The sequence below is a fragment of the Pelophylax lessonae genome (genome assembly GCF_965119305.1).
Source record: "Pelophylax lessonae genome assembly, chromosome: 12".
NCBI classification, from domain to species: domain Eukaryota; kingdom Metazoa; phylum Chordata; class Amphibia; order Anura; family Ranidae; genus Pelophylax; species Pelophylax lessonae.
The window spans coordinates 218844270-218867668 of NC_138779.1; the positions used below are offsets into that span (position 1 = coordinate 218844270).

Sequence of the window (23399 nt, forward strand, 5' to 3'; positions counted from 1 at the left end):
TGGGACTGCGACATTGCGACGGACAGATCGGACCCTTGGCTGACATTTTTGACACTTTTGGGGTTACCAGTGACATTACTACAGTAATCAGTGCTATAAATATGCACTGTTACAGTAAAGATGACACTGGCAGGGAGGGGGTTAATTTTATTGGAGAGGGAGGGGGTTAATGTATGCCTGGTGCTTACTAACGTGTGTGGGGGGAGGTGACTGAGTGACACAAGGACAGATCGCATGTTCAGCTATGCTGAACCCTGCAATCTGACCCTGCCTGTCACTTAGGAGATCCGCCCGCTCTGTTTACACAAGCGGGCGGATCTCCACACTCGATTCCCCGACGATCGGGGAAGAGCAGCGGCGATCACCGCTGCTCCTCCCCTGGCCCGACTCCCGCTGTGACTGAATACAGCGGGAGCGAGGCTCCGGCGGCGTGCGCGCGCCGCAGAGAAGGGGGAGTGTCTGGCGACGTAGGTCTACGTCGTCAGACCTACAAGAGCCACTTTGCCGCAGTAGAGCTCTAGTGAGCAGCGGCGCGGCAAAGTGGTTAATAATTAAGGTCCTCCAATCCCCTAATTAGTTTAGTTGCCCTTCTCTGGACTCTCTCCAGCTCCAACACATCCCTCCTGAGGACTGGCGACCAGAACTGGACAGAATACTCCAGATGCGGTCGGACCAGAGTTTTATAAAGTGGAAGGATTATAGTCTTATCTCTGGAATACATCCCTTTCTTTATGCATGCTAATATTCTGCTGGCTTTGGCAGCTGCAGCTTGACATTGCATGCTATTGCTTAGTCTATTCTCTACCAAGACTCCCAGATCTTTCTCCATTTTTGATTCCCCCCCCCCTAAAGTGTATTGTGCTTTTATGTTTTTAGTCCCCAAGGGCAAAACCTTACACTTCTCCACGTTAAACCTCATTTGCCATGTCGTTGCCCACTCTGTTATTTTGTCCAGGTCATTCTGTAGGATATCTGCTTCATGCTGTGCAGCTATTGCCCTGCCCAATTTTGTGTAATAACTATTGATATACTGGGGAACCTGGGATTATTGAAGGTAATGGCTGCTTGCATTAAATTGTTCGCTGTTGTAGTTATAAGTCCTTTTTGTAAAGCTTTTTTACGTGTTGTTTTCTTTAATACGCAGATTACCCAGCAATCTTTAGCGGCAAAAATATTGGGTTTCTGGATCCACAGGAACAGATTTTTCACAGAGGAGGATGCCTATGGAATTTAGAAAAAGGAAGGCGAGACTTAGATGGACTTTCTGACCAGTTCCAACCTTTCAAAAAAGCCCTGGAGGCTCTCGGCTTAGGTCGCTGGGAAGAGATTCTCAACTCTGGTCACTTCAATGGAACTCTTTTTCGCTTCCCTCTGCGACTTGATCCATCTGATATCTCTGAAAATATCTACGACTCTGAGAGGGTTCAGGAGCTCTTTGAGTCTTTCATCAGGGATGCTAGCATCAGCCTCCTCTTCCTTCGCCATGTTACTAGAGTAGCTCTCAAGAATATTGACCGCAGTGGAGCGTTGACCACTCTCCTTACTGTTGAAGTGTCTACCGAAGAGAATTTTGGGAACAAGTCAGCTGATCTTGACATTAAGACGCATATTAAGGTTACTACTCTGAAGCAGTTTGGAGGAGAAAAAGAAGATAGTAAGTGGTTAGTGACCTCCAGTACCATTCAAGGAAATGTATTTCCAGACCTGACGGAGCTGAGCAACAAACTCTGCAACAAACCATCACTTGACTTGGCCTTCCCCTTATCCGAGGCCTGCATGGGCTATGGAGGTCGCTTGAGTTGCATATTGCCACTTCCAGACAAGGAGGAAAACAGGACAGGTCTACCATTGATCATCAATGGTTGTTTTGACCTTACTGACGACAGGAGAAGCCTAAAGTGGCCGGAAATAGACCAGCAACATGACGAGGCTGCTAAGTGGAACCATATTTTGGTGGAACAAGTTCTGCCTCTACTTTACACGCATGCAGTCTGTAATACGGTGTCCTTGGTCAAGTCTTCCAAAATACCAGCTGAAGTCATTTACAAAATCTGGCCAGACCCAGAAAGGACTCAACACAAAAAGATATGGCATAAACTTACTAGACAATTGGCCGAAAAACTGATGAAGGAAAGAGTATTCCAGATAGCTGACCAATCCCGTTGGGTAACGGCCACTGAAGCTGTTTTTCTACTGGAAAGCGCATTCGAAGACAAACTCTCTGCATGCTTAGAGGACGTTTTTCTGTTGTTGGGAGCTCCACTCATTAAAGTCCCCAGGCACGTCTATTCATCTCTGCAGTTAGCTACAGAACTGAACAGTGTTTCTCCTTCTCTGGTGAGGCAGTCTTTACAAAAAGATGGCTGGCACGGGGTCTCACGTGAAAAAAAAATGATGCTCCTGAAGTATGCCATCAGCGATGGACAGTACAGCGGGTTACTCAACCTCCAGCTGTTGCCATTGGCAGATGGAAAATTCACAAGTTTCCAGAGCACGGAACGAAATGGCATGGTCTACATTGACAGCAAAGACTTTCCAAGGTGAGCCAGCCATAGAGTGCTAAAATGCCTTGCTGTGGGGAAATGTTTCATAGTTGCATAGACAGGTTGGAAAAGACACAAGTCCATCTGGCTCAACCAATAAAAAGCAAAAGTGGGGGTGTGGGATTAATGGCAGCGGTGGTGGTGATGGTGAAGGGGATGGGATTAGTGGCAGTTGGTGTGGTGGAGAAGGGGGTGGGATTAGTGGCAGTGGTGGTGGTGAAGGGGGTGGGATTAGTGGTGGTGGTGGAGAAGGGGTGGGATTAGTGGTGGTGAAGGGGGTAGGATTAATGACAGTGGGTGTGAAGGGGGTGGGATTAGTGGCGGTGGTGGTGGGGAAGGGGATGGGATTAGTGGCAGTGGAGGTGAAGGGGTGGGATTAGTGGCAGTGGTGTTGGTGGTGAAGGGGTTGGGATTATTGGTGGTGGTGGAGAAGGGGTGGGATTAGTGGTGGTGGTGGTGAAGGGGGTGGATTAGTGGCGGTGGTGGTAAAGGGGGTGGGATTAGTGGCGGTGGTGTTGGTGGAGAAGGGGTGGGATTAGTGGTGGTGGTGGTGAAGGGGGTGGATTAGTGGCAGTGGTGGTGAAGGGGGTGGGATTAGTGGCAGTGGTGGTGAAGGGGGTGGGATTAGTGGCAGTGGTGTTGGTGGTGAAGGGGTTGGGATTAGTAGTGGTGAAGGGGGTGGGATTAGTGGCGGTGGTGATGGTGGTGAAGGGGGTGGGATAAGTGGTGGTGGTGAAGAGGGTGGGATTAGTGGTGGTGGTGGTGAAGGGGGTGGGATTGGTGGCTGTGGTGGTGGTGAAGGGGGTGGGATTAGTGGTGGTGGTGAAGGGGGTGGGATTGGTGGCTGTGGTGGTGGTGAAGGGGGTGGGATTGGTGGTGGGATTGGTGGTGGTGAAGGGAGTGGGATTAGTGGTGGGGGTGGTGAAGGGGTGGGATTAGTGGCAGTGATGGTGAAGGGGGTGGGATTAGTGGCAGTGGTGTTGGTGGTGAAGGGGTTGGGATTAGTGGTGGTGGTGGTGAAGGGGGTGGGATTAGTGGCTGCGGTGGTGGTGAAGGGGGTGGGATTAGTGGCAGTGGTGGTGGTGAAGGGGGTGGGATTGGTGAAGGGGGTGGGATTAGTAGTGGTGGTGGGGGTGGTGAAGGGGGTGGGATTAGTGGTGGTGGTGAAGGGGGTGGGATTAGTGGCAGTGGTGGTGAAGGGGGTGGGATTAGTGGTGGTGGTGGTGAAGGGGGTGGAATTTTTGGCAGTGGTGGTGGTGGTGGTGAATGGGGTGGGATTAGTGGCAGCGGTGGTGGTGAGGAAGGTGGGATCAGTGGCAGTGGTGGTGAAGGTGGTGGGATTAGTGGTGGTGGTGAAGGGGGTGGGATTGGTGGCAGTGGTGGTGAATGGGGTGGGATTAGTGTCAGCAGTGGTGGTGAGGGCGGTGGGATCAGTGGTGGTGGTGAGGGGTGGGATCCGTGGTGGTTGTTTGGAGGGGTGGGATCGGTGACAGCAAAGGTGGTGGTGAAGGGTGGGATTACTGGCAGTGGTGGTGGTGAAGAGGGTGGGATTACTGGCAGTGGTGCCACCCCCCCCCTTCACCACCACCACCACAGATCTCATCTCTATCCCCCATCACCTCTGTTGTCTCTCTGCTCCTCCTCCTTGATTGCCAAATAAAATGCCAAATTTTCCACAGTCAGTGATGGAAAAAAGCAACTTGCATCCCTTTTTATTCATATTTCTTTTTTTATTTATTTATTTCATATTGTTTTTAAAATTGTGCTGATCTGAGAGATTTAATAAACCGTTCCGCTTGCTGTCGTGTCTTCCAGAATTTTATTGCCTGGACTGGCAGATCGATTTATTCCTGAAGATTTACCGGTAGATCTACGCACATTCTTCTCAAAGATTGGAAAAGCAAGTGAGTGCATTTATCCTGTTTTCAATACCGTAATGTAAAAATGCATAGACATGTACACAGGGGGTGTGTCAGGTATGCCTGGGCACCCTCTAATCACTCTGTGTGGTGCCGATTCCCCTCATGTTGCGCCCCCCCCCCCCCTCCGCAGTGCTGCGGGCTTCCCTCCTCTCCACTCCCCCCTGCAAGATGCATGAGCATTATGTGTCTGCAAAATTCCCAAAATCCCCCACCCCACAAAAATCGAGCACTAATCTGCATGCACAGATCTATTCCCCCCCCCCCCCCAGCTAAAATCTTCTCTCCTCTGCCCCCAGTAAAAATCCCCCCCCCCCCCCACCAAAAAATGTTACCCTTCTAGCACAAATCTTCTACCCCTAAAATGTCCTCCTCCTGAGCACAATTCCTCCACCCCCTCCACTCCAAATCCCCCCAGCACAAATAATTCTTCATACTAACACAACCCCCCCCCCCCCAAAGTTCCACTTCGAGCACATATATATACCCCCCAATCATCCCTAATAGCACAAACCCCCCCTTAAAATCATCCCTAATAGCAAAAATCCCCCCCCCCCGCCCAATCCAATCATCCCTAATAGCAAAAATCCCCCACCCCCAAATCATATCTAATAGCACAAATCCTCCCCCCACAAGTTCCCCTTCAAGCACATATACCTCCCAATCATCCCTGATAGCAAAAATCCCCGCCCCCCCCCCGCTCAATCATCCCTAATAGCACAAATCCCCCTCCCCCAATCATACCTAATAGCACAAATCCCCCCCCCCCCCCGCAAATCATGCTTAATGGCACAAATCTCCCCCCCCCCCAAGTTCCCCTTTGAGCACATATACCTCCCAATCATCCCTAATAGCACAAAGCCCCCCTCAAAATCATCCCTAATTTACACCCCCCCGCCCAGTCCTCCCTAATAGCACAACCCCCCCCCCCAAGCTCCCCTTCGAGCACAGATACCTCCCAATCATCCCTAATAGCACAACCCCCCCCCCCCAAAATCATCCCTAATAGCACAAATCCCCCCCCCCCCCAAGCTCCCCTTCGAACACATATACCTCCCAATCATCCCTAATAACACAATTCCCCCCCCCTTATCATCCCTAATAGCACAATCATCCCTATTGGCACAAATCCCCCCCCCCCAAGATGTTTGAGCATTATGTGCCAGCAAGAGTCCCCCACCCCATAAAAATTGAGCAATGATCTGCATGCCCCCCCCCCCCCCAGCTAAAATTGTCTCTCCTCTGCCCCCAGTACAAACCCCCCCAAAAAATGTTACCTCTCTAGCACAAAACTTCTACCCCCTCAAATGTACTCTCCGAGCACAATTCCTCTACCCCCTCCACTCCAAATCCCCCCCCCCCCCCCAGCACAAATAATTCCCTATCCTAGAACAAAATTCTCTCCCCCAAAGTTCCCCTCCAAACACAAATACCTCCCTCTCCCAATCATCCCTAATAGCACCCCCCCCCCCCCAAAGCATGTATGAGTATTAATTCAGCACTAATCTGCATGCACAAATTCCCCCCCCCTTCCCTAGGTACAATTTTCACTCCCCTGCCCCCAGCACAAATCCCCCTCCCCCTGAAAATAATTTTACCCTTCTAGCGCAAATCTTCTACCCCTCAATTGTCCTCTCCAAGCACAATTCCTCTACCCCCTCCACTCCAATTCCCTGTCCTAGCACAAATCCCCCCAAAGTTCCCCTCCAAACACAAATACCTCCCAATCACTCCTAATAGCACAACCCCCCCCCCCCCAAAAGAAAATCCCCTCCCCCTCTACCATATCACCTTTTCTAACACAGATTCCCCCTCCTAGCACAAGTTGTCCCCCCCCCCCCCCAATCCCTATCTCTAGCACATATCCCCAAATTTCCCCTCCTAGAACCATACTTATCTTCTGCCACCCCCCAATTTCCACCTCCCAACACAAATCCGGCCCCCCTAAAGTCTCAAGGACCATAAACTGACCCTTTGCTTAGAATGTTTGGAGACCCCTGGTGAATAGTATTAGCACTGATCACTGTATTAGTGTCACAGGTTCCCACAAAGTGTCAAAAGTGTCAGTTAGTGTCCGATTGTCTGCCACATTATTACAGTCCCACTAAAAGTCGCTGATCGCCGCCATTACTAGTATAAAAAAAATAATTAAATTAATAAATAAATACAAATTCCAGTGTGTGTATGTATATATATATATATATATATATATATATATATATCTATATATATCCCCTAGTTTGTAGATGCTTTATTTTGCGCAAACTAGAGCTGCACGATTAATCGTAACGGAATCAAGATCGCGATTCACTCCCCCTGACGATCTTAACATGACACTTGCTCGATTCTTTACATAGCTATGAGAGAGCAGCTGTCAAAAAAAAAAAAAAAAAAAAAAGCCTCCGCAAAAGTCTATCAGCATTAGTCTCCAACTGAACTGTAAACACAAATGATTACATTGTATCTTTTCTTTCCCTCTGCCAGAGGAAGGAAGTTTAACCTCTTAAAGACTAAACCTTTTTCCTACACTTGTTGCTTGCAAGTTAAATCAGTTTATTTTTCCTAGAAAAGTAGTTAGAACCCCCAAACATTTATATATATATATTTTTTTTTTTAGCAGAGACCCTGCAGAATAAAATGGTGACTGTTGTAAATTTTTATGTCACACTGTATTTGCGCAGCAGTCTTTCAAACGCAATTAATACACTTTAATGAATAAAAAAAATAAAACAAAACCGTAAAGTTATCCCAATTTTTTTTATAATGTAAAAGATGTTACACAGAGAATCGTGATCTTTATTCCAAGCAAAAAAAACGTGATTCTCATTTTGGCCAGAATCCTGCAGCTCTAGTGCAAACCATAATAATATACGCTTATTTTGGATTTTGTTTTTGTGTTTTTTTTTTTTTTTTTTTTAGCAAAAATATGCAGAAGAATACATGTTGGCCTAAACTTTTGAAGAAATTAGATGTGTTTAATTTTTTTATAGGACATGTTTTAGAGCAGAATGTAAAAAAAATATATTTTTTTTTTTTCAAAATTGTCTGTCTTTTTTTTCTATTTATAGCGCAGAAAAAAAAAATGCAGAGGTTATAAAATAACACAAAAATAAAAACTATTTGTGGGAAAAAATTAAAAAAATGACAATAATATTATTTACAGCCTTGCATGACAACGGGATTGTCAGTTAAAGTAACGCAGTGCTATATCGCAAAATAAATGGCCTGTTCATGAAGGAGGGTAAATATTTCAGAGGTCAAGTGGTTAAAGCCACACCCTCTGTTTTTTCCTATTTAACCACTTGCCGACCACCGCACGACTACTTACGGCGGCGGTCAGCCCCTCACAGGCAAAGTGAGGTAGTACTATGTCGTGAGCCTCTAGGGGGCGAGCGCGTGCCGCCGGAGGCGCGCTCCCACTCGTTCTCTAACATCCCCGCGCGAGTGACCAACGGCTCCGATGTCCGCCGGTCACCCGCGATCTCCCCGCTGGAGAGGGAGAAAGGCAGCCGGCTGATGTAAACACAACTGTCTGTCATTCTCCCCTGTGTAACTGCAGAGATCATACGATCCTGCTATGTAGGATCGTATGTCTCTGTGGTTACATCACTAGCCACGCCCCTTTACAGTAAGAAGCACGCCCCTAGGGATACACTTAACCCCTTGATCGCTAATAAAGTTAACCCCTTCCCTGCCAGTGTCATTTTACAGTAACAGTGCATATTTTTAGCACTGATTACGGTAGTAATGTCACTGGTACCCCCAAAAGTGTCAAAAATGTCAGTCAAGGGTCCGATCTGTCCCCCGCAATGTCGCAGTCCCGCAAAAAAAAAAACGCAGATCACCGCAATTACTCGTTAACCACTCTACTACCGCTCACAGTAATACTACTGCGGCAGAGTGGCTCGTTCCCGTCCAGCCACGTAGTATTAACGTGACTGGACTCCTCCCCTTCTGGGCGGCGCTTGCGCGCCGCCGGAGGCTCGCTCCCGCTGTTTTCATTCACAGCGGGAGTCGGGCCAGGGGAGGAGCAGCGGCGATCGCCGCTGCTCTTACCCGATCGTCGGGGATCGAGTCTGGAGATCCGCCCGCTGTGTGTAAACACAGCGGGCGGATCTCCATAGTGACAGGGAGTGACAGATCGGACTGTTCAGCATAGCTGGACATCCGATCTGTCCATGAATCACATAGTCACCTCCCCCCCTACACGTCAGTAAGCACCAGGCATACATTAACCCCTCCCTCTCCAATAAAATTAACCCCTTCCCTGCCAGTGTCATTTTTACAGTAACAGTGCATATATATAGCACTGATTACTGCAGTAATGTCACTGGTACCCCCAAAAGTGTCAAAAATGTTAGTCAAGGGTCCGGTCTGTCCGCCGCAATGTCGCAGTCCCGCAAAAAAAATCGCAGATCGCCGCCATTACGCGTTAAAAAAAAAACACCAAAAATGACAGAAATCTTTCCCTTTGTTAGTAAACGCAATAACTTTTGCGCAAACCAATCAAAATACGCTTATTGCGATTTTTTTTACCAAACATATGTAGCATAAAACAAATTGGCCAAAAACTTTTAAAAAAATTGGTTTTTACATCTTTTTTGGGGGGAATTTCATATAAAAAAATGTGAAAAATATTGTTATTTTTTCAAAATAAACGCTCTTTTTTTGTTTATAGCGCAAAAAGTAAAAATCGCACAGGTGATCAAATACCACCAAAAGAAAGCTCTGTTTGTGGGAAAAAAAGGACGTAAATTTCGTTTGGGTACGGCGTCGCACGACCGCGCAATTGTCAGTTGAAGTCGCACAGCGCCGAATCGCAAAAAGTGGCCTGGACGGAAGACAGCAAAATCCTCCGGTTGTAAAGTGGTTAAAAAAACAAAAAACAATAAAAATGACAAAAATCTTTCCCTTAGTTAGTAAACGCGATAACTTTTGTGCAAACCAATCAAGATACGCTTAGTGTGATTTTTTTTTTTTTTTTACCAAACATATGTAGCAGAAAAGGGAGAGAAAAAAATTCCTGCGCTAAGTTAAATAAATGACAGTGTATTCGATATGAATTATGTGAGCAGCTAGCACCAAAATCAACTAACAGTGATCAATAACCAAAATCTTTACAAAAAGTGCAGCGCTAAAGTAATTTGAATAATAATGTGGCAAGTGGAGAACCACAAAAAAAACATATACAATATAAGCAAAATAGTGTCCAAAATACTGAATAAAGTCCCAAAACAGAAATGCAAATGAAAATGAATCCGCATGCAAGGTGTTGAGGAGAACAATCCTTTTCAGTGACACCCAGGGAAAAGTGGAGGATGGGGACACCTCTGTGCACAAGTATCACAAGCAGCTTACCAGAACTCCTTGGCTACTCAATTTAATGAGACAGCCTCTCCCAGCAAGATGTTATACCAATGTCACCAGCGGTTGTCAAGCTCCAATGCTTCATAATCGTTGTCACTCACCTAGATGTGGGGGTACAAATGGCGTGTGAGTTGTGTCTGGAGTCACGCCCAGACGAAGTCTTTTGATGACGAAACGTTGGCGACTCCAGATGCAAAGTCCACACGCCCCCTTACGGAGCCGGCTGCTTTACATTGCTTGATGCTGTTTTGGACAATTGCGGGACGCCGCACTGTTCTATGTACCTGTTTTTTACCTTCTCACTGTGAGTAGTATTCTTTTAATAAATTGGATTTTATATGTTACGGAATTACGCTATGGGCTTTTATTCTTTTTATATACTCATGCTTATATGATGGAGTGATTATGAAGCATTGGAGCTTGACAACCGCTGGTGACATTGGTATAACATCTTGCTGGGAGAGGCTGTCTCATTAAATTGAGTAGCCAAGGAGTTCTGGTAAGCTGCTTGTGATACTTGTGCACAGAGGTGTCCCCATCCTCCACTTTTCCCTGGGTGTCACTGAAAAGGATTGTTCTCCTCAACACCTTGCATGCGGATTCATTTTCATTTGCATTTCTGTTTTGGGACTTTATTCAGTATTTTGGACACTATTTTGCTTATATTGTATATGTTTTTTTTGTGGTTCTCCACTTGCCACATTATTATTCAAATTACTTTAGCGCTGCACTTTATGTAAAGATATGTAGCAGAAAACAAATTGGCCTAAAATGTTAAAAAATTTAGATTTTTACATTTTTTTTGGAAATTTCATATAAAAAAAATGTGAAAAATATTATTTTTTTCAAAATTTACGCTCTTTTTTTTTGTTTATAGCGCAAAAAGTAAAAAATCACACAGGTGATCAAATGCCACCAAAAGAAAGCTCTGTTTGTGGGAAAAAAAGGACGTCAATTTTATTTGGGTACAGCGTCGCACGACCGCGTAATTGTCTGTTAAAAGTCACGCAGTGCCGAATCGCAAAATAGGGCCTGGTCAGGAAGGGGGTAAAATCTTACGGGGCTGGTTAAAGAAAATTTAGTGGATTTCTCCAAGAACAAATACCTAACTTATTTTTTTCTGCTTTAGGAATGTTCAAGAATCTTGTGTGCTTAAATGAAGATATGGTTCTTGGGAAACTACATGAAGCTCTTCCTCAGAGGTGGAGAAACCATCATGACATTGTCAACTGGAACCCCAAAGACCGGGACAGTCCACCTGTACAATGGATCAATACTCTCTGGACCTTCCTCCAAAGATATTCCAGTCTGCATTACTTTGAAAACCAACCGATTGTGCCACTAAATAAAGTCACAGAGAAGTCATCAAATATTCAACTTTCCCGGCTGAAAAAGAAAACAACGTTGCTTTTGAAAAAACAAGACGGGCACCTCCTGGATGACTGTACCTCCAAGCTACTGGAGAAAGCTGGTTGCACCATCATACGGGAAGAGAATTCTTGGCTGTGGCACAAAAACCTGGACGTGTACATTTTAGCACCAACGCCAAATAACATTCTGAAAACTTTGGCACATATAAATCTGAATCAGGTTACAAAAGTACTTACAGATGCCCCTAAAGAACACATAAAGCGGTTTGGTGAAGTCCTTTCTCAGGCCTACTCATTCACGTCTTCAGAGCTGGAAATTTTGTACAAGCTGCCAATCTTCTGCAGTGCCCCTTGTATTACAGCCCCGTCCTCAAAACTGGTGGCTGCTGTCCACTTAGAAGCCATAGACAAGCACACTGTCCCTGCTGTCTCAGACAGCCTGATGTTTCCAGATGTGTTAATAAAATGCAGAGATGCTTCAGACCAGAGGCTTCTCCAACTAATGCAAATCAGGATGCTCAATGCAAAAGATGTGGCTTTACTAATGGCAAAAGCCATCCAAAACGGTAGCTACTCTGCTTACCCAGCTGAAATTGAGAAGACAATGTTGTGGATCTTGAGAAATGGACATGTGCTATTCACCCAGAATGACCAGCTTAGGAACCTATGCAAAAGCCTTAGCTTCATGCCGTGCAACGGTGGCCTCAAACAACCGTCTTCTCTCTTTGATCCAAACGTGGATATACTGAAAGAGCTGTTTGACGCACACCAATTTCCTCCTTCAAACTTTCGGGAAGATTCGGTTTTAACATCACTGAAGCAATTGGGAATTAAAGACTCTATCCACAAAATTACACCTGATGATGTTTTACAGATCGCTGAAACTCTAAATCACAAGAAAGAAAAAGACCAAAGCTCACTAAAAAAGGCCAAAGCGCTCATAAGGGTTTGCAATGAAACCGCGGTTTTGTCTCAGTTTACTTCGAGCAACTTAAAGAGGCTCTGCAACCTTTCCTGGGTCCCAGCTAAAACTTCCAACTCAAAAACGTTTTTTGGTGAACCAGAAAACCTCAGAGACATTGCCTACCGTGACATAGTGGAATTTTCAATGCCTTTAACTGATGACTTTAAACAAGAGGCAAGTACCCGCCTTGGCTTAAGCCAACCACCACCGTCTGCAAAAGTGATTGAAAGCCTTAAAGTCCTCGGTCAAAAATATTCTCAGATGGATCTGTACTCTCTTGAAAGGAAACTTCATAATATTTACAAGTTCATACAAGATAACCTTTGCCAGCTCAATGATTATCTTCTTTCAGAAGTCATTATTTGGAATGGAGATAGTTTTTCCCATCCAGGTGAAATGGTTTTGTCCTATCCTGAAGGTTTGGATTTAGGCTCCTTTACTAAAAAAGTTCCACCCGCTTACTTGCCTTACCAAAACCTTTTCTCAAAATGTGGGGTAAAGAAAACGTTATCAAACCAAGATGTCGTCAATGTACTGCATACGGTAAAACAGCGCTTAGGTGATGCTTTTTCTAATGTCAGCACTTACAAAGACTTGAAACTTGCACTCTCAGTCTTGGACTGGATGAAAACAAATTCTATACAGGGAACAGATGACCTTCCTATACCAGTCCAGTCTAAAAAAAATGGATTTAGCCTCGAACCACTGTCTAAAACTCTCTTCTGTGACATTGATAAACAGAATTTGTCTGATAACTTCACCGATACAGACAGTTTTATTGTACATGATGAGGTTTCTATGGCAACAGCAAAGTTTCTGAAGATCCAACTTCTGAGCACCAAGGTCTTGAAGCCTGAGTTTTTCGAAGCCTGGGGCCCCAGTGAACCAGTGACTCTTCGCATTAAAAACATCCTTCGAGAATACAGCGAACACTCTGAAGTTTTTAAAGAACTTTTACAAAATGCAGATGATGCAGATGCAACAGTTTGCAAATTCTTGGTGGACAGGAGACAAAATTTAGACTCCAAACAAACCCTAATAGATCCAGGCATGGCTAGCTGTCACGGGCCAGCCTTGTGGTCTTATAACGACAGCAAATTCACAGATAAGGATTTTATCAACATTACCCGTATCGGAGCAGCCACTAAAGAAACTCAGACGCAAAAAATTGGAAAATTTGGCTTGGGTTTTAATACCGTGTACCATATTACCGATGTGCCAGCAATTATGAGCAGATCCACCTTAATCATATTTGACCCAAATGTGAATCACTTGCAGAAACATATTCCAAGCAATAACCCGGGAATGAAGCTGAATCTTCAAAAGAATGCAAAACCCCTTTATACTTTTCCTGACCAGTTCCAACCATTCATTGGTGTGTTCGGTTGCAACTTTGTAAAACCTTTTAACTTTGATGGGACTCTTATTCGCTTACCGTTTCGGAACGAAGAAGAAGCGAACAAATCGAAAATCTGCCACCAAGCATTCAGAGAGGAAGAGATCAACATGCTCATAAGTGATTTTGAGAGCTTTGCAGATATTCTCTTGATTTTCATAAAGCATGTCAATGAAGTGGAATTAAATTGCCTAAACAAGGGATCTAACCCTGAAGATCAGTTGACCAAAGTGCATCTTCGGAAAGATATCCTTGAAAGACTGACTGTGCCTCAGACTGTTCTCTTACAAAAGGAGCAAAAAGAAGCCTCCAAAAAACTGACTGTGCCCACGGAAACCTTGGAGGACATCACCACCTCAAAAATCATAAAAATTACCGTGCGGAAAGTAGTGGCAAACGACAAAAAATACTATCTTGTACAATCTAGCCTTGGAGTCAAGGAATCATTCCAAATGTACATGAAAGGTGACAATAAGTTTTCTTTTCCAGTTTCTGGACTTGCCATTCCACTAAAGAAAAATCACAGCACTGGAAAATGGGCCCCAGATTTAGAAGACTTCCAGGGGATGGTGTTCTGTTTCCTCCCACTCCCAGTGTCCTCTGGACTTCCTTTTCATATAAATGCAGCTTTTGCCATCATGTCCAATCGGAAAAACCTGTGGGACACAACTGTAAAGGGTGACTGGAATAAGAAGCTACTGTGTGATGCGCTACTAGTCGCTGCCATCACTGCCCTGTCGCAGTTGCAGATACTACATCAGAACGGTGACTTGGAGGACTACTCCTACTACACCTTCTGGCCAGACATCAGCAAAGTCAACACATTCTTCGCGGGTGCTGTGAAAAGCTTCTACCAGGCAATAACCTTTGGATTTGGAAAATCACTGCCCACCCTCGTTAGCAATGGTCAGGAATGGTGCACCATAAAACAAGCTTGCTTTCTCAAACTAGAAGATTTTGAAAACCTGGCCATTCAAAGCCTTGCCAAAAAGGTGTTCTCCTTTGCTCTTAAAAAGCCAAATTTGTCAGTAAGCCTTCCCCAATGGGTGAGGGAAAGTCTCCGTGACTGTGGTTGCCTCAAGGAGCTGCAGAATAATTTTTACAGTACTGAAAGGTTCTACAAAGAGATCCTTCTTGAAAATCTGGATGCCATAAATGCAAAAGACAGAGATATGCTAGTACTTTATGCCATTGATCTACAAATAAAAAGTCTGGACAGCATAATGTCATCAAAACCTTGTATTCCATCATCTGGTGGGAAATTGCAGCTCATCGGAAAACTGGTGCATCCAAAAGGAAAAGTCTCCATACTATATGATCCCCAAGAAGGATGTTTTCCTGAAGGAGATGAATTTCTTAAACCAGAAAGACTGGCACGTTTACAGATTTTAGGGATGCTGAAGGACAGATTACCCATGGAAGAGCTCATTGCAAGAACCAGAAGAATACCAAATGTCTGGAGGATTGACAGAGCAAAAGCTCTAAAACAAATCTGTTGCATTTTGGAATTGTTAAATGACCTACTTCAACAAGACCCCGATGCTGTCCATTGCAGAGAATTCAGAGACATTGTGTTTCTTCCTGCAATACCACCTCAAATGGAAGATGTCTCAGGAAATCTGACTTTGATGAAATCAAAAGGACTTTATCATTACAAGCACAGAGCACTTGTCTGCCTGGTGAAACCAGTGCTAGGCAAAGAACATTTGGAAAAAGTCAAATTGTCTGAAACGTTGTTGTCCTTCTTAGGGCTCGATCAGTCTCCTTCTTTCTCGACTGTGCTATCGCAACTGGAGGAAGCTCACAAAGCCCCAAACTTGTTAAATTCTCAAGAAATATCGAAAGTGGCCAAAAGCTGCTACAATTTTTTAAACAAACAGGTTGATAAACAGCCAAATTATGCTGCCCAGGTAAAGGAGAAAGCATCTAGTATGCCTTTTGTCTACGCTGGTGATGAGTTTGTCCCAGTGAAAGTGGTTGCAAAGAAGGTCCCCTTTCATGCACTCCCTTATTTGCATAAACTGCCAAAAGACTATGAAAAGTTCAATGAACTCTGGGCTTGTGTCGGACTGCAAGACGAATTTTCCACTAAAGATTGCCTTTCTGTTTTGAAACAGATGGCTGTAGAGAAAGAAGGAAGATCTCTTTCAGCAAGTGAATCCCAACTGGCATTGAACCTAATCAATCACAGCTTGGAAGATTTGATGACTCTAAATTCAGATGATCCGATCGATAGGCAGCTCGTATACTTACCAGACAAGCAAGGCGTATTGCGTCACGTGGATGAAATCTTTTACTATGATACTCCCTGGCTTCCCTGTGAAGAAAACCTAAATTTCTGCCATGCGTTTGTTCCTCGGGCCGTGGTATCAGTGTTCGGGGTCAAAACAAAAATTCACTACACCCTTAAAAAATTGAAAGTCGGTGGTCTGTCTAAGTGGGCCGCACAATTTGGTGCCAAGGAGGAGATCACCACCCGCATCAAGAACATTATAAAGGAGTACTCCTCAAAGAAAGATATTTTGAAGGAACTCATTCAGAACGCAGATGACGCTGAAGCTTCTGAAATTCATTTTGTCTTGGACTGCAGAACTCATCGGACAAAAAGCACTTTTGGAGATCAGTGGAATCCATTACAAGGTCCGGCTCTTTGTGTTTACAACAACAAAATATTTGAGTCTAAAGATATTGATGGCATTCAGCAGCTGGGAATAGGTGGCAAAGAAGACCGATTAGACAAAACTGGAAAGTTTGGACTCGGCTTTAATTCCGTATACCACATAACCGATTGTCCTTCTTTTGTCACCGGTGATGCCACCCTGTGTGTCTTTGACCCTAATATTATGTTTTTGGAAAGTGCTAAAGAAACCAGCCCAGGCGGCATGTTCTCTGTGAATGAAGAATTCAAGCTCACATTTATGGACGTGTATGATACATTCTTGCCTTCAAATTTCAAACTGGAAGAGGGCACTCTTTTTCGCCTACCGCTAAGGATGTCAAACACAGTGTCAGTGTCCAAAATCAGTGACCAAACTTCAACGCTGGAAGACATTAAAAGTATGTGTGAGGAATTAAAGAATGATGCTGACAACATGATTTTGTTCTTGAATAACATCAGGAAAATATGTTTTTCTGAAATTACAACCGATGGACATTTTAATGAGATCCTTTCAATTGAATCCAAAATAGATGATCGGGATAAAGAAATGTTGTCTTCGTTCCAACAAAAGTTTTCCAAACTGGCTGGGAATTCTGCACATTTGTCTGACACCTCACCATTCCAAGTGATATACAGACTCCAAATAGCTCGAAATGACTCTAGCAGGGCAACCAACTGGCTTATAGCCAAACAGGTGGGCACGGAAGGCCTGGACACCCTGAAGAAAGTTTCTGATCGTTTACATCAAACAATGATTCCCCATGGCGCTGTCGCAGCCTACCTGCCAAACTCAGGTCGCCTTCCAGACCTCCTTCCAATCACATGGAAGGGTAGAGCTTTCTGCACCTTGCCTTTTCCTTTAGAAACTGGTCTCCCTGTACATGTCAATGCAAATTTTATTGTGGATTCAGCAAGGAGAGGCATCTGCATAGAGGATGGTAATAACCCAAAGACTGAATGGAATGAGTTTTTGTTATCGGACTTAATAGCTCCACTCTACTGTTGCCTTCTCAAGCGCTTGTGTAAAATATTTACTAAGCTTAAAGGAGAACTCATTTTTAAAAGTGTTGACTCTTGCCGTTTGGTTTTGGATTCATGCTTGGCTCATTTTCCAGCTGTGACAAGTTCTGTGCCACCTCAATGGCAAACCTTAGTTAAAGAAGTCTACTTAACAATTTTTAAAACGAAAGCAAAAGTGATTCCAATTTACAAGGTGCATGAAGTGAAAGAAAAGTTTCTAACTGCGACAAGCGTTCACGCTAAATGGTCAAGTATTGGAAAAGCCAGCATTGTAGAGGAGCCCTTCTTTCTTTCCCAAGAAGAATATAAAGAAATTGGATGTCTACTCCAAAATATTAACATGCATATAGCATTTGGAGGGTCCACAGACTTTTTATGCAAAGAATTTAAATCGGCTGGTGTACCTGTTGTTGAATTGAGTCCTCAGACCTTGTGTGAGTTTTTAAGACATTGTCAGCTACTTCCTGGTGGACAAGTACTTCCTGCTCCCGTCTCCATGTCTCTTTTTAGAAAGCAGGAACATTGCAATAAGTTGTTAAATTACTGCTTAAAAGACGTTTCATCAAAGAACTCAGTTGATCTGCAGGGGGTCCCCTTACTAGTGACTGAAGATAAAATACTCCGCACCTTTGACAGAAATTATCCAAAATTTTATTCAAGATTCTCAGAACTTTTCCCAGAAGAAAGTAAACAGTTTGCTACATGTGATAAACAGTTTTTGACAGATCAAGGCTTTTTAAAACCCCTAAATCTTGCAAATTCTGTCAGTTTTGTTAAAAGTCAATTAGGGCCATTGCATGACTTGTCTTCTTCAAAAAGTAAGTGCGGCCTTACCCTTTCAAAAGACAAAGAAAGCTGGCTGGAAAAACTATGGGAATTCTTTGGAAGTGAAATTTCCAAGCAAGAAATGGACTATAGGAAAGCACATTTTGAGACTATTGCTTCTAATTATGAACACTGGGCAATCTTGCCAGCGTGTTATGAACAGGAACCAAAACTCTTTTCTTTTGCTCACCTCAAAGATATGATCTTTCCACGTTCCAGTGATGTTGCCAAATACCTGCGGAAATTGGGATTCCCTGAATTGAAATTGCATTTATTTCCTTACGACATCCCTAATTTGTTTGTGCCCCATCTGCTTGACCCAGAAAATGTTGAAAATGTTCTTGAACATCTGAGCTCTAGAACAGACCTTAAGTGGGAGCTATTGGAAAGATGGGATCTGGACATGATGCTGTCCTGGATCTTACCAAAGCTCCATAAACCAAGCCAGAAAAACATAAAAAATCTCCATTGTTTACCTTTGTTTGAAACCTATGATGGCAAAAGGCAAAGACTAAATGGATGCCAAAAGATCTATGTACTTGACTCTGTGCGCGGCTTAGATACTCTTAAACTTTCAGAAATCGACTCGCAGACCGCGTTCCTTAAAAATACTAGTCTTAACCAACAAGCTTCCAGAATAATGAACATTCCAATAATCAATGAACTTAAATTAATATCTGATTTCCTTCTTCTTCATCTGAAGTTCCTCAATGAAAATCAATTATTGGGACTTCTACGGTTGATTTTGGCACTGCAAAGCTCTCCAGATTTCCAAAGTAAAAAAGATTTAATTTTCTCTTCTCTTGGAAGTATCAAACTGATCAGAAGCAAACAAGGAGTACTAGAGCAAGTTTCCTACTTCTATGACCATACTGTAAAACTCTTCTCTACATTTGGTCTACAGGACTATTTTATCCCAAATGATGTGTGTAAGATGTTTGAATGGTCTGAACCACAATTCCAAAAGCTTCTGCATGAACTTGGAATTAAATGCTCCTTTACAGAAGATGATGTCATCAGATTTGCCACTCAAGTAGAAAAAGAAGCACAAATGATGGTCCCCTCAAAATCCCTGACTGCAAAAGCTAAAGAGTTATTTGATTACTTGTTATCTATGGATGTGGATAAAGTAAGTGACAATTTTCCTTCAGAGGTGGGAAAAATTGCATTCATCATTCCTTTGAATGTCAAAGAAGAGTTAAGAATTTTATATCCTTCATTTGCTGGGAAAGCCCTGACGGTGGCTCTCAAAGGATCACTACTAGGGAGTAAAGATAGCAAACAACATTTGGTTTGGACTTCCATGACACTAATAAAAAAGTACATAGTCAATGAGAAAAAGCTGGAGTTCTTGGAAAGATGTGGGGTACTTCTTGAGCCACCCATTCAGAAGGTAATTGAGAATGTGAAAAACGTTTGTAACGCTCAGTACAACAAAAAACATTTCCACACTAGGGGCCAGGTCTTAAAATTAGCTTATGAGTTCCTTCAGAACCACATTGATGATGTAGACCGTCCTTCTCTGGAAAACATTCCTTTCATCTTGGTAGAGAACGATGCCGCCCTTGCCGAGCCAAAACAAATTGTGTTTAGTCTACAAAACCACGATGACTTTCGTCCATATCTTTACAAACTGCCTCCACGGCTAGCATGCTTTAGCAATCTCTTCCAGAAGGTAGGGGTTGAGGAAGAGGCGTCTATATTTCACTTTGCCCGGGTTCTTTTGGCTATTCACGAGGAAACCCTAGATAAAACGTCTTTGCACGCTAATCTCACAAAAACTGTCTCTGAGACAACTAAACTATTTTTTACGTTACTGAAAAAAACAGCGCCGAAAGATCTTGAGAACCTCAAGCCACTTTACCTTCCAGCTATCGATGGCAAACTCTACGAGTCATCTGGGTTAATTCTAAATGACTGCCGATCTGATAAGACCATGTCGAAACTGAGCGGTATATTTAAGTTTCTTCACTCGGATGAATACCGATATGAAACAAAACATCTTCTCAGCCTACTACCTGTGGATATTCGGCCAAAATTTCTTTCTGACATCACAGAAGAGTCTATCGATAATTTCAAGGCCTGTACGCTTGGAGAAGACTGCACAGTTAAAAGGAAATTCACAGAACTTCTACTCTCACCGATATTTTGTAAAGGTCTGGCTTGCCTTCTGTGCAAGCAGAGCAATGGCGAAACTACCCAGAAAGAAGCAGAACAAACCTGCAGCAATATCTTTGGAAGAATACAAATAATATGCTGCTGTAAATTACAGACGAGTCTTGTGTATGAGAAGGCCACTTTAGAGGGTACAACATCAGAAAAAACAGTTTTTGTAAGATACATTGACATGTGCTGCCAGATTTATCTTGAACACAGTAAACTCGCCAAAAGAAGAATGGCTTTTCAGATCATGAATTCCCTTTCAAGAGAAATTAATAACCTGATCGAAAATAAATTAGACTATAGATCATTAAACATTGTTGCGGAAATGCTTGCCTGCGATGATCCCGAGGAAATGATTGAGGTGCTGAAAGAACATGAGGTGTGGAGCAATAGGCTGGAAACCAAAAATGCCTTCACTTTGCCAAAAGCTGGGGAGAAGATTCCAGATGAATGGTATGATTGCTTGGACATGAGCGTTCTGAATACATTCAGGGTAGGTGACTATGTGGGCTACATGGTTCCTGGAGAAGATGAGGAATACCTGTATGCTGTAATTGTTGAGGAACTGGAAGCAAAAATGTTCGGCAACTGTGAACTTCCCATGTATCTCATAGACATCGGTCAAGAAGAAACTATTGAAGTCAGCGTCCTTGACTTATATCAGTTCAAAAGGCCTCCGAGCCATAATTCAAAAGCTCTTGTCCCCCTTGGCAACCCAACACCTCACCAACAACAGATCAATGACCAATGGTTTGAAAGCTCCGTGGACAAAATTAAAGCAGACATTGACCTTCAGTTAGGCAAAATATGGCAGCTGCCTCAAGCTGAGAAGATCAAGGCTATAAGACGTCTTTACCTAAAATACCACCCAGACAAAAACGTTGGCCAAGAAGGCATCTCAACAGAGATTTTTAAATACATTCAGCAAAGGGTCAAAGAACTGGAATCTGGTGGGAATAAAGATAATCTTTCCAACCACCCAACACACAATCACCATTCCAACCCTTTTGGAGGCTTCTCCACATTTTGGGGCAAGTGGGACAGAGAGGCTTCCCACCACAGGCAAAATCGCGAACACTTTTCAAGTACAACTAGATGCAACTACGACTTTTGGCGCTATCACAGCAACGCTCAGCGGCCAAATCCTCAGGAGGCTGAAAGATGGTTGAAGCAAGCGGAATGCGACTTGAAGGCCGCAGAAAATGACGTCAATCGGTACACCGAATGGGTGTTCTACAAAGTACACCAGGCTGTGGAAAAGGCGCTATTTGCTGCGCAGTATATTAAGAAAGGGAAAATTGACCGGGACGATGACATAACCAAATTGGCGCGCGCGGTAGCCGCGTACAGTAGCAACCTTCGCTCAATTGGTGATCTGGTGTCACAAATGAAAGCTATTGGCGTGGATAACAAAGGAACTCAGTACCCCGACTACCACACGCCTCCCCAAATTCCCAATGATGGCCTTGCATCTGACAAGGAGGAGGAGGTTATTACTTTGGCCAAAGATGTCTTACGGAGAATAACAGGTTATGTACGCCTCTGAGAACGCATCTAATGGATGTCCTTCAGCACAAAAGCCCCTTTTACAATCTTTGCTGAAATATGTATAAAGAGGATTTTCTTTTTGTTACATTTTTTCTACTTTTTATTTAAATATTGTAAACCAATTTAGTGAAGCACTTTGGGTGTACATTGTTATTTTTTAATATGCAAATTTGTAGTAAACTTTTTCTTTCTGCCTACGTTCTGTGTCTGTATATTTGTTTAATTGGGAACGTTGTATGCTACATATACTGCTGACGGACGGCTAGTACAGGCAGCGGGCGTCTAGTGCAGGCAGCAGGCGGCTAGTACAGGCAGCGGGCGGCTAGTACAGGCAGCGGGGGGCGGCTAGTACAGGCAGCGGGGGGCGGCTAGTACAGGCAGCGGTCTGCTAGTACAGGCAGCGGGCTGCTACTACAGGCACCGGGCGGCTAGTACAGGCACCGGGCGGCTAGTACAGGCACCGGGCGGCTAGTACAGGCAGCGGGGGGCGGCTAGTATAGGCACCGGTCTGCTAGTACAGGCGGCGGGTGGCTAGTACAGGCAGCGGGCGGCAAGTACAGGCCCCGGGCTGCTAGTACGGGCACCGGGTGGCTAGTACAGGCAGCGGGCTGCTACTACAGGCACCGGGCGGCTAGTACAGGCACCGGGCGGCTAGTACAGGCAGCGGGCGGCTAGTAAAGTCATTGGGCGGCTAGTACAGGCAGCGGGTGGCTAGTACAGGCAGTGGGCGGCTAGTACAGGCAGCGGGCGGCTAGTACAGGCACTGGGCGGCTAGTACAGGCAGCGGGGGGGGGGGTTTGGGGCGGCTAGTACAGGCGGCGGGCGGCTGGTACAGGCACTGGGCGGCTAGTACAGGCACCGGGCGGCTAGTACAGGCACTGGGGGGCTAGTGCAGGCACCGTAACATACCTGTACGCTGTGGCTTTTTTCAGGGTTCAGGGCTGGCATGCGTGCCCCCGCCCACTGGCTCTGATGTGATTGAACACAGTGGGACACATGGACCGAATATGGGGCGGTATTGACCAGTTCAATGAAAATCGGCCCATGTGTATGGCAGCCGATCCGAAACAAGTCAGCCGAACGTCCAGCTTCCGTCGAAGGGGCATAACCAAATAACTACTAATTGGCATCTGATCTGTGCTCTTAGCTAATGGCTGACCTATGTGGGGGGGGGGGGGGGGGGTTGTCCCCGGGGGGGGCGTCCCCATCAGAACACAATAACTCAACAGGGGATATTGCTGTAAAAAAAAAATGAATAATGCTTTAGGCTGGGTTCACACATATGCGATGCGGGAACCTGTGCGTATTCCTGTATCACATGTCTCTTGCAGACAGTTCACACTGCCCTATGCGAACCGCTGCAGGTGTTAATAGAAAGTTAATGACACCTTCAGATGGGGTAGAAGATCGCAGTGCGAACTGTCAAATGGTGCAAGAATTGCATAGGTGTGAACACCCATGTGATCCGATTCCAGTGTGGACCAAAAAAGGGACCTGCACCATTTTTGTGCAAATGCGATGCGATTATGGCTGAATTCGCACTGCAAAGACTTTGCATGTGGTCTGCACAGCAATGCAGTGCAAATCGCATGCGATGTCTGTGATCGCACTACAGTTCACACTGC

The 23399-nt window shown here is 44.5% G+C and overlaps 1 protein-coding gene across 1 annotated transcript in view; it reads left to right on the top strand.

Annotated features, from left to right (window-relative positions):
* LOC309568114 (sacsin-like) overlaps positions 1–21849 on the top strand; it is a 33768-nt gene extending 11919 nt beyond the window's left edge. The window contains exons 5-7 of the mRNA XM_082273715.1: positions 1145–2540; positions 4359–4447; positions 10959–21849. Of these exons, the coding sequence (XP_082129841.1) occupies positions 1145–2540; positions 4359–4447; positions 10959–21772 (12299 nt within the window). The 3' untranslated portion in view covers positions 21773–21849. The remainder of the gene's footprint in view (positions 1–1144; positions 2541–4358; positions 4448–10958) is intronic.
* The last annotated feature ends 1550 nt before the right edge of the window (positions 21850–23399 follow it).